Source organism: Ovis canadensis, chromosome 19, assembly GCF_042477335.2.
Source record: "Ovis canadensis isolate MfBH-ARS-UI-01 breed Bighorn chromosome 19, ARS-UI_OviCan_v2, whole genome shotgun sequence".
NCBI lineage: Eukaryota > Metazoa > Chordata > Mammalia > Artiodactyla > Bovidae > Ovis > Ovis canadensis.
Window position 1 is genome coordinate 36528406 of NC_091263.1, and position 12025 is coordinate 36540430.

The 12025-nt window shown below is 42.9% G+C and overlaps 1 protein-coding gene across 2 annotated transcripts in view; it reads left to right on the plus strand.

Moving 5' to 3' along the window:
- The first annotated feature begins 2688 nt into the window (after positions 1-2688).
- Positions 2689-12025, plus strand: part of SUMF1 (sulfatase modifying factor 1) — a 98958-nt gene continuing 89621 nt past the window's right edge. For both annotated transcript variants that reach the window (XM_069561819.1, XM_069561820.1), the window contains exon 1: positions 2689-3009. In XM_069561819.1, coding sequence (XP_069417920.1) covers positions 2740-3009 — 270 coding nt within the window. In that variant the 5' untranslated portion in view covers positions 2689-2739. The remainder of the gene's footprint in view (positions 3010-12025) is intronic.

Consider the following 12025-nt stretch of genomic DNA (forward strand, 5'->3'; position numbering starts at 1 on the left):
GTTAAAGCATTGACCTTTTAGCCTCATCAACTGTTAAACGGGTATAGTAATAGTAGGTTTCTTGCCGAGTGGTTGTGATTTCAAATGAGGAAATGTCTGAAAGCTCATGGCAAACTGCAAAATAGTCAGCAAGTATGAAAGGACTTAAAACACTTTTTTCACCTTTTTTCCCCCCAAATGAGATACAACTAACATATGACATTAGTTTCAGGTACAACAGAATGATTCCGTATTTGTACATATTGCAAAATGGTCACCAAAGAACTTCCCTTTATATTAAAAAAATTCACACATAAACTAGAAAGAATAGGACAATAAACACTCAAAGAAAACCCCATAAACCAGCTTTAACAATGACCAAGTCATGGCTAACTGTGCTTCATCTCTAGCCATCCCCCTATTTACTGGATTTTGAGAAGTAACACCTTGGCAACAGCATGTCTTTTTATCTATCTATTATCTATTTAAATATATATATATATATATATCTCAAAGGAAGAGATTATCAAAAAAAAAAAACAAACAACATGCTGACAGGGACTTCCCTGGTAGTTCAGTGGTTAAGAATTTGCTTTCCAATGTAGGGGACAGGGGATCCATCCCTGATTCAGGAAGATCACACATGTTATGGGGCAACTAAGCCCATGAGCCAGAACTGTTGAGCCTGTGCTCCAGAGCTGGTGCTCTGCAATACCAGAGAGGTCACCGCAATGAGAAGACCATGCACTGCGACTAGACAAAGTGTTCATTCAGCAGTGAAGACCCAGTGTGGCCAAAAATAAAAATAAACAAACAGGTAAACAATTTAAAAATAAACATACCCACCAGGGCTTCCCTGGTGGTCCAGTGGTTAAGAATCCACCTTGTAATGTAGGAGACACTGAGTTCCATCCTTGATCCAGGAAGATCCCAAATGCCACGGGGCAACTGAGCTGGTGCATCATAACTACTGAGCCCATGCGACTAGAGTCCATGCTCCTCAACAAGACAAGCTACCAAAATGAGAAGCCTGCACACTGCACCTGGAGAGTAAACCTTACTCTCCACAAGTATAGAAAGCCAACATGTAGCAACGAAAATACAGCACAACGAAAATAATTATAGTAATTAAAAAAACCCACAAATATCAATATCACTCTTAAAGAACTAAAAACAAAATTGACAGTATTTCGTAATTTTACAAGATATCATAATTTGATTTAATGGCTATATTTCCCTGATTATCCTAAAAAATTTGAGATCAATAGGTTTGAATTCATATTTAGACAAGATTCATATATATTGCAATTGGTTGAGATTTCATTTTTAACCTATAGGTCCCCCCTTTTAGGTTTTCGTTTTGCCTTTTTCCTCCCCCCCGAAGAAATTGGGTCCTATAAAACAGTGATTCTCAAACTTTAGTGTGCACCAGTGTGCTTTAAAATCATCTGGAGAACTTGTTAAAAGCACAGATTACTGCGTCTGGTCTCCAGACATCCTGATTGAGTACTGAATCTCTAACAAGTTCCTAGGTGATGCTGATGCTGCTGGTCTGGGACAACACTTTGAGAACCACAGCCTGGATTTCTCTAACTGTATCCCTGGAGAAGGAAATGGCAACCCATGCCAGTATTCTTGCTTGGGAAATCCCATGGACAGAAAAGCCTGGCCGGGGCTACAGTCCTTGGGGTGGCAAAAGTGTCGGACCCCACGCAGTGACTAAACTAGGGCAACAACAACAACAATCCCTTGGACAGGGTTCCTTCAACACCTTCATCTTCCATTTTCCTGTTAAGTGAAGCTTATTGAGATGCCTACATAACAGCATAATGGTTTAAAACTGAGGGTTTGGGACTTCCCTGGTTGTCCAGGGGTTAAGAATCCACGTTCCCATGCAGGTAACACTGGTTCCATCCCTGGTCGGGTAACTAAGATACTCCATGGCAAAGAGCAACAAGGCCCAGCGCCACAGCTACTGAGCTCTTGCACCGCAAGTGAAGCCGCTGCCTGAGGTAACTAGAGAAACCTAAGTGCCCAAGAGCCACAACAAAGTGCCAGCACAGCCAAAATTATGTAGACAAACAAACAAAACCCCTCAAGGTTTTAAGATATGTGTTAGAGACCTAGTGTGGCTGCGTTTAAATCTCTTCAAACATTTATCTGCCTTGTAACGGTGGGCAGATCACTTAATTGTTCTGTGAACTCAATATTCAGGGTCCCCCTGAGGAGTAAATGAAATTTCAAAAAGTAAAATGTTCACCTAGCCTATTGCCTGGCACGTAGTAGTGAAAGTCACTTAGTCGTGTCCAACTCTTGCGACCCCATGGACTGTAGCCTGCCAGGTTCCTCTGTCCATGGGATTCTCCAGGCAAGAATACTGGAGTGGGTTGTCATTTCCTTCTCCAGGGGAGCTTCCTGGCCCAGGAATTGAACACATGTCTCCTGCATTGCAGGCAGATACTTTACCGACTGAGCTAGGAGGGAAGCCTGGCACATAACAAATGCTCAATAAACTTGACTATAATTTTTTCAACCAAAAAATAATAATGGGGCGTACAGGCTGCAGAAGCTCATGACTTCTGGGCTTTTGTTGTTTTTACGTAAGCAGAGCCAAGGAGGAAGGCTCTAAAGGAGATCTACCTGGAGAGAAGTGGAGACAGGACAACAATCAAGGCCACTTCTCAAGTCAGCCTGGGGCTTGGCCCCTTTAAGGTGGGCGGGGACACGTGACCTACAGGGTCACATGGCTCGCGGGACAACATGGCTGCGCCCGCGCTAGGGCCAGCTCGAGGAAGCGGCGCCGGGCTCACTCTCGTCCTCTTGTTGTCGCTGTTCTTGCTGCTAGGCTGGGCGGCTGGGGGCGAAGAGGCTGGGCCTGAGGCAGGCGCGCCGTCCCTCGCGGGCTCCTGCGGTTGTGGCAATCCCCAGCGCCCAGGGGCCCAGGGAAGCTCGGCAGCCGCGCACCGATACTCGCGGGAGGCGAACGCCCCGGGCTCGGTCCCCGGAGGGCGGCCATCCCCGCCCACCAAGGTGCTCTCTCGGTTCCCTGATGATGGGTGGGGGTCGCCAGGTTCCTCGACAGGGCTGGGATGGGTAAACCAAGTGGTTGGAGGAGGGCAAGTAAAGATTATAATCACGTCGCCAAGTCGCGCACTGGCCGATCTAGTTTGATGAGAAGTTCCTCCGCCCTCCAAAACAGCTGGGTCTTGGGGCTCTGCCTAATTCTGAGCATTAGGTAGTTTGGTTTGAGGACAGTTGTCTCTCATTTTCTTGTCTTTTATTTCCTACTTCCTTTTCTTTCAACCCTATCTTCTTGATGAGGTTCTCCGAATTTTAAGTTATACAGATGTAGGTTTAGACTTTCCAGGTGGTGCCAGGGTAAAGAATCCATCTGCCAGTCAGAGATTGGGGTTTGATCCCTGGGTTGGGAAGATCCAGTGTAGTAGGACATGGCAACCCATTCCAGTATTCTTGCCTGGAAAATTCCATGGACAGAGGAGTCCTAGGTTCTTCTCATTAATTGTGAAGGAATCAGGACACTGGGTGTCAGTATCTGTAACATTGTTGTATACATACCGGTAGTCTCTTATTGTAGATTATGCTTCTTGAGGACTTGTCCTGTTTATTCTGCTGTCCTTAGCACTTTAGTTCATGTGAAGAACTAAGGAAAACAGTAGTAGTAGTTGCTGTTGAGCTGCTAAGTCGTGTCCAACTCTTGTAACCCTGTGAACTGTAGCTTGCCAGACTTCTCTGTGGGACTTCCCAGGCAAGAATACTAGAGTGGGTTTCCAGTTCCTTCTCCAGGGGATCTTCCCAACTCGGATGGGAACCGGGTCTCCTTCATTGGCAGGCAGACTCTACCGCTGAGCCTCCTGGGAAGTCTCCTGCAGACCTTACCTAATCTCTTTCCTTTCTGCGCCTTCAGTATTTCCATATGCTGACACAGTAGTATCTGTTTACTCTGATATAACGATTACTAAAGATAATTGTCTGCTGGTATCTCTCCCCAACAAGGTTGTGAGAGTGATGGGGGTCAGCACCATAATCTCGTGACTCCGTATAGAGTGTTAGGAGGTTGGTAGCTGGACTTCTTTTTGTTTCTCCATCCTGTATTGTAATTATTGGCATTTAAATTTTTGTTGTTCCTCAAAGGATGCCCTGAATTATTAGCATTTATCTTTTGTGTGGTAAGGAGCATTGGTTACAGTTGCGGTGTGTGGCCATATTCCTCTAACTTGAATGGTAATTGATAGTCTGTCTCTCCTTCTGTGAGAAAGCCATCTGTTGCTCTGTTTGTAACACGGTTGCAGTCTTATCTGCATGTACACTGATCTGTGTCAAACTTTTACCAAGGACCTTCTGGCCAGTACTGAACATTCCTCATTTTAAAAGGTCCAATGTCTGATTGATCCCAGAATCGGATATAGGTATCTTTTGAATCACATTTTTAAGATACGTTTTTTTTTTTTGTTTGTTTCAGCCCTTTAGTGTGGTTTCATGTCCAGATTGATTATTGTATGGGTCATCTTTGGCCATATCTTGCATTCACTTTAAACATTAGTTAAATTAATTATATTTTGTTTACATGCATTTATTTTATGTTCATTTTCACTTCTGTTCAGTTTCTATAATGTTTGGCAGCATCTCTGCTGCTGCTGCTGCTGCTAAGTCGCTTCAGTTGTGTCCGACTCTGTGCAACCCCATAGACGGCAGCCCATCAGGCTCCCTGTCCCTGGGATTCTCCACGGCAAGAATACTGGAGTGGGTAGCCACTTCCTTCTCCAATGCATGAAAATGAAAAGTGAAAGTGAAGTCGCTCAGTCGTGCCCGACTCTTAGCTACCCCATGGATTGCAGCCTACCAGGCTCCTCCATCCATGGGATTTTCCAGGCAAGAGTACTGGAGTGGAGTGCCATTGGCAGCGTCTCAAGTTGTTAGTAAATTAACAATGGTTGAGAACACAGCTCACAAGCCTTGAAGGACTCCTAAACTTAATTCTTGAACATGAAATGGACTTCTTATCAAGACAAAGGACTTCTTAGGAGGCTATTCATTGTCTATTTTCCTTGGTTTCCAATGTTTTAGTTTATGTGCAAATGACTTTAGTCTCATTCTGACACTTACCAATTTATTCTGAATTTTGGAAGTCCAATACTATGGGAAAGATACATGGTCCTAGTGATAACTCTTATTCCTCTTAATTTTCTTTCTTCTTTTAGAAAAAGGATTTTTCTTTTTGAGTAGTTTTAGGTTCAGAACAAAATTGAGAGGAAGGTAAAGAGTCAGTCAGTTCAGTCGCTCAGTCATGTCCGACTCTTTGTGACCTCATGAATTGCAGCATGCCAGGCCTCCCTGTCCATCACCAACTCCCGGAGTTCACTCAAACTCACGTCCATCGAGTCGGTGATGCCATCTAGCCATCTCATCCTCTGTCGTCCCCTTCTCCTCTTGCCCCCAATCCCTCCCAGCATCAGAGTCTTTTCCAATGAGTCAACTCGTCGCATGAGGTGGCCAAAGTATTGGAGTTTCAGCTTTAGCATCATTCCTTCCAAAGAAATCCCAGGACTGATCTCCTTTAGAATGGACTGGTTGGATCTCCTTGCAGTCCAAGGGTCTTCTCCAACACCACAGTTCAAAAGCATCAATTCTTCAGCGTTCAGCCTTCTTCACAGTCCAACTCTCACATCTATACATGACCACTGGAAAAACCATAGCCTTGACTAGATGGACCTTTGTTGGCAAAGTAATGTCTCTGCTTTTGAATATGCTGTCTAGGTTAGTCATAACTTTCCTTCCAAGGTGTAAGCGTCTTTTAATTTCATGGCTGCAATCACCATCTGCAGTGATTTTGGAGCCCCAAAATACAAACTCTGATACTGTTTCCCCATCTATTTCCCATGAAGTGATGGGACCAGATGCCATGATCTTAGTTTTCTGAATGTTGAGTTTTAAGCCAACTTTTTCACTCTCCTCTTTCACTTTCATCAAGAGGCTTTTTAGTTCCTCTTCACTTTCTGCCATAAGGGTGGTGTCATCTGTATATCTGAGGTTATTGATATTTCTCCCAGCAATCTTGATTCCAGCTTGTGCTTCTTCCAGCCTGGCATTTCTCACGATGTACTCTGAATATAAGTTAAATAAGCAGGGTGATAATATAGAGCCTTGACGTACTCCTTTTCCTATTTGGAACCAGTCTGTTGTTCCATGTCCAGTTCTAACTGTTGCTTCCTGACCTGCATGCAGATTTCTCAAGAGGCAGGTTAGGTAGTCTGGTATTCCCATCTGTCTCAGAATTTTCCACAGTTTATCGTGATCCACATAGTCAAAGGCTTTGGCATAGTCAATAAAGCAGAAATCGATGTTTTTCTGGAACTCTCTTGCTTTTTTGATGATCCAGCGGATGTTGGCAATTTGATCTCTGGTTCCTCTGCCTTTTCTAAAACCAGCTTGAACATCAGGGAGTTCATGGTTCAAGTATTGCTGAAGCCTGACTTGGAGAATTTTGAGCATTACTTTGGTAGTGTGTGAGATGAGTGCAGTTGTGCGGTAGTTTGAGCATTCTTTGGCATTGCCTTTCTTTGGGATTGGAATGAAAACTGACCTTTTCCAGTCCTGTGACCACTGCTGAGATTTCCAAATTTGCTGGCATATTGAGTGCAGTACTTTCACAGCATCATCTTTCAGGATTTGAAATAGCTCAGCTGGAATGCCATCACCTCCACTAGCTTTGTTCATAGTGATGCTTTCCAAGGCTCACTTGACTTCACATTCCAGGATGTCTGGCTCTAGGTGAGTGATCACACCATCGTGAATAACTTGGTCATGAAGATCTTTTTGTACAATTTTTCCGTGTATTCTTGCCACCTCTTCTTAATATCTTCTGCTTCTGTTAGGTCCATACCATTTCTGTCCTTTAGCGAGCCCATCTTTGCATGAAATGTTCCCCTGGTATCTCCAATTTTCTTGAAGAGATCTCTAGTCTTTTCCATTCTGTTCTTTTCCTCTATTTCTTTGCATTGATCGCTGAAGAAGGCTTTCTTATCTCTTCTTGCTATTCTTTGAAATTCTGCATTCAGATGCTCATATCTTTCCTTTTCTCCTTTGCTTTTCACTTCTCTTCTTTTCACAGCTATTTGTAAGGCCTCCCCAGACAGCCACTTTGCTTTTTTGCATTTCTTTTCCCTGGGGATGGTCTTGATCCCTGTCTCCTGTACAATGTCATGAACCTCATTCCATAGTTCATCAGGCACTCTATCTATCAGATCTAGGCCCTTAAATCTATTTCTCACTTCCACTGTATAATCATAAGGGATATAATTTAGGTCATACCTGAATGGTCTAGCGGTTTTCCCTACTTTCTTCAATTTGAGTCTGAATTTGGCAATAAGGAGTTCATGGTCTGAGCCACAGTCAGCTCCTGGTCTTGTTTTTGTTGACTGTATAGAGCTTCTCCATCTTTGGCTGCAAAGAATATAATCAATCTGATTTTGGTGTTGACCATCTGGTGATGTCCATGTGTAGAGTCTTCTCTTGTGTTGTTGGAAGAGGGTGTTTGCTATGACCAGTGCATTTTCTTGGCAAAACTCTAGTAGTGTTTGCCCTGCTTCATTCCGCATTCCAAGGCCAAATGTGCCTGTTACTCCAGGTGTTTCTTGACTTCCTACTTTTGCATTCCAGTCCCTATAATGAAGAGGACATCTTTTTTGGGTGTTAGTTCTAAAAGGTCTTGTAGGTCTTCATAGAACCGTTCAACTTCAGCTTCTTCAGCATTACTGATTGGGGCATAGACTTGTATTACTGTGATATTGAATAAGTCAGGAGGTGCTCAAACAAAAAGATGCAGTAAGCTAGGCTTTGGAGGAAACATTTTCAGCAGTTGGGGATGGCGAGGCAGCTTGAAGGACCTTGCAAGAAGGAGAATAGCATGGGTATAGACAAACCATTGTACAAATGCATTGGTGTATTCTAGGAAATGTAAGTAATTTAAGATTTCTGGCCATCACATTTTCACCCTATTTCATGTAACACCTTTTAGGTATGAGGTGTTTTTTTAAAAAATATATTTTAATTTAATGAGCACTTGGCAAGATGAGGTACACAAAGAAGTAAATAGCCCTGGGCGTTACTCTCAAGGAATTTAGTTTCACTAGAAAGTTAACGCAGTAAGAATTGTCTGGGAAACAATAAAGATACTTTCAAATTTTACGTAAGTTCCCTCCAGTTAACAAAATATATAGTGCTCTTTGAGAAAGCTTTTCTAACAGTATTCTACACTGCTGATTATTTTATAAAAAGGTATCAAAATATTTTAATTTCCATGTATCATTTACAGTAGTTGTTTGATGTGGCATTGAGGATAATGAGATGATAAAACTGTGTGTGCCATCTCTGTTTGTATAGGTGAAGTCAGTTGATTTCCTGTCTGAGAATGGTTTGCTAGGGTAATGCTGACCCAGGTGTCAAAGTGTGATTGAATGCCCTCTCCTCTCTGACCCCTTTCCTCCAGGAAGAAGTAGTGTTTTTATCCTCCGTGTTCTCAGGTATTTTGTCGTTGTTTGAGGGAAATGTGTATATATTTTTTTAAGTAGTGTTATTTGTGTAATTGTTTGATGTCTCATTCTGCATGGGAAGCAATTTTTTAGTCCTGCTTTAACCTCTGTATCCTCTGAGTGCTTTACATATTTAAGCATGGTATAACAATTTCTGGAATGATCTTACCTTTTTTGTTGTTACTGGCTTCAATGTTGAGAAACTGCCAAGGGAATAAAGGGTATCAGATCCTTTTAAAAGAAACCTTTGGCAAATAGTCTTTTTGCTGTATCTCATCCTCCCAAGGATCCTATGAGATATTATCCCCCAGTTTACAGACGTAACAACTGAGGCCGAATATAATCATAAACTCACAGGGCTTGAAGGGACTTCACTGTCATTCCGTCTGCAATTAGTGGCAGTAGAGTGAGAGGATGATGGAGGTAGATAAGTCCTACATAGATAGTTAAGGCAGCACTTTGTGGGCAGAACCAAGGAGCTTGGTTTTCTTGTCCACTCAGCTTCCTCCAGAGCTTTTAGCTTTTTGCTTAGGTTTGAGGAGAGGAAAGAGGGAAAAAGGAGAGTGCTACACAAAAGAATTACATATAAGTTAATTTTGCTTTTGTGTATAAAACAAAAACCCAAACTTTGTACTGCGGTTATGGGAACATTGGTTTCCAGGTTACTTTAACTGAAATTTGCTGCTGACATGTTGAGTTTGTTCTTTAACAAATAATCTCAATTATTTGATTTACCTCATTTCAGAAGACCAGACCTAGTGAATGTATTGATGAAAATGCATCTATTTCAGAGCTGACTTTAAAAGTTTAGGTTTTTTACTTTATAAGCTGTGAATATCAGCATGCCAGCAGCATACGAGGTAACTGTTATAATATTTAAATATATCTCCCTTTCTCTGTTAAAAAAAGAAAAAAAAACAACCCACAGAGGCAAGTGAAAGAAAAGATTCTTAAAGCTAGCTTCTTGTTATTGTTGTTCAGTCGCTAAGTCGTGTCTAATTCTGTGACCCCATGAACTGCAGCATGCCAGGCTTCCCTGTCCTTCACTATCTCCCGGAGTTTGCTCAAACTCATGTCCATTGAATCGGTGATGCCATCCAACCATCTCATCCTCTGACACTCCCTTCTGCCCTCAGTGTTTCCCAGCATCAGTGTCTTTTCCAGTGAGTCTGCTCTTTGCTTCAGGTGACCAAAATATTGGGAGCTTCATCTTTAGCATCAGTCCTTCCAATGAATATTCAGGATTGATTCCTATTAGACTTGGCTGGTTTGATCTCCTTGCTGTCCAGGGGACTCCCAAGAGTGATAAAAAAAACTGGGGGACGGGCTGTCGTGACTGGGAAGTTCAAGTACAGCTGTGGCCCCAGACATGGCTGGATCCAGGACCTCAGGCAGCATCTTCAGGTCTCTCCTTCTGGCTCTCTCTTGACAGCTCTTCTTTCTTCTGTGTAGGCTTCACGTTAGGGTAGTATCACGTTCGGGTAGTATCACGTTCGGGTAGTATCCCTTCTTAGTTCAGTCGCTCAGTCCTGTCCAACTCTTTGTGACCCCATGGACCCCAGGGTTTACTCAAACTCATATCCATTGAGTTGGTGATGCCATCCAACTGTCTCATCCTCTGTTGTCCCCTTCTCCTCCTGCCTTCAATCTTTCCCACCATCAGGGTCATTTCAAATGAGTCAGTTTTTCGCATCTGGTGGCCAAAGTATTGGAGTTTCAGCTTCAGCATCCTTTCTACTGATAAAAAAACTGGAAGAAAGGTTTTTTTCCCTCGTAGCACCAGCAGAAGTTCTGAGATTAACTGTGATTAGGTCGTGTGTCTGTCTCTAATTGTATCCCTATGGTCAAAAGAATGTGGTGATGAAAATCATCAGACCTGAATCATGGGAGGTGGAGCAGTTATCCAGCTCCCCCCACCACCACACCCGGCGTCATGCTCTCAGCTGAAGAACTGGTTTTCAGAGAGATGTCACTTGCTCTTAGAAGAACAGGAAGGAATGGGTGCCAGGTGAGCAAAAATAATAGATGTTCCCTGCACCTGGGCGGAGTGTGTAGCCCGAATACAGTCCTAATGGTAAGACGGTCACTTTGACTTCACGTGTGCTTTTGGCTTGGTAGTAGCAGAAACTGGTGGCAGCAGGGTTTGAGCTGACTGCCGGGGAAGAATGGACTGTTTGAACCTGGACCTTTATGAAGACGTGGTGAAAGTGGTTCTTTGAATTTGGCTTACGACTGTGAGACCTGATGCTCCGGGTTTCAATGGAACAGCACTTCACATTTGCAGGACCGAGATTTCACTTCATTAGTATAATTTGGGAATTATGATCCAGTCAGAGTTTTGTGGTCTATTTTTGTCTATCGCCTCCAGAGTGGAAACTTGGCTTCTTCAGTGTGGGTTATCTCTGACAGTCAATGAAAAAGAGGGGGAAAAAAAAAGCAACCAGGCCAGGAGTCCGCAGTGGAAGTTGTGATTGTGTTGGCATTGTTGGTACTCACCTGGAGGGATAGTGGGATGAGAAACTGAGATAATAGTAAAACTTCATACGATACAATGAGGCCCATAGCTTCCTATGGACCTTGTGTTTGTAGGAAGGTATGAACAACTGTTCTTAGAAAAGGACCTCCTTGTCTGCTGCTGGAAAGCTTTTATTTTTTTCCTTCAAGTCCCTTATGAGACATGAAACCTTCTATTAGAACATTTTAATAATCATTTTAAGCTTTTATCTGCAGGCTTCTATTTTTCTGCTTCTTTGCAGAGCTGCTTAACATTCTGACTTCTCATCTTAGGACTAAGGGATCTTGTGTCCCAGACGCTTGACAAATGATGAGAATAATGTGTGAACCTAGTTCAGTCTCTGAGCAGAGTCTGTTCAGCAGGTTTCACTGTGATGCAGACACGCTATCCATGTCTGGGATGGTGTTATAGAAGAAGGAGAATTTTTTTAAAATTTAAATTTATTTATTTTAATTGGAGGCTAATTACTTTACAATATTGTATTGGTTCTGTCACACACCAACATGAATCCACCACGGGGTACACGTGTTCCCCATCCTGAACCCCCCTCCCACCTCCTTCCCCGAGAATTTTTATAATTAGGAGTAATTAAAATGATAGATTTTTCATTGTATTTGTGAAATCATCTGTTCAGTCAATGAGGTTTCTTCCTTCCCTTCTTCCTTCCTCCCTTCCATCCTTCCTTCCTTCCTTGAATTATGCACTGTACTAGGAGCTGGGGATAGAGACATGACAAGTTTAGTTCTGGTCCCCAAGGAGCCTGGGATCAAGGGCAGGTGTTGGGATAAAACGGTGTTTACCAAAGGACCCTAATGAGGGATGTATGCCGAGCCAGCAGAGGGAAATGCAGGCCGGAAAGGCTTTCTGTAGGAGGTGATCCTTGAACACAGATGTCGTTAATGGAGAGATGAAGTACAGATGGAGTCCAGGGTGAGAGAGATGGGCTCTGATGCTTTGATAGTTTATTATACTCTGAAAGGTG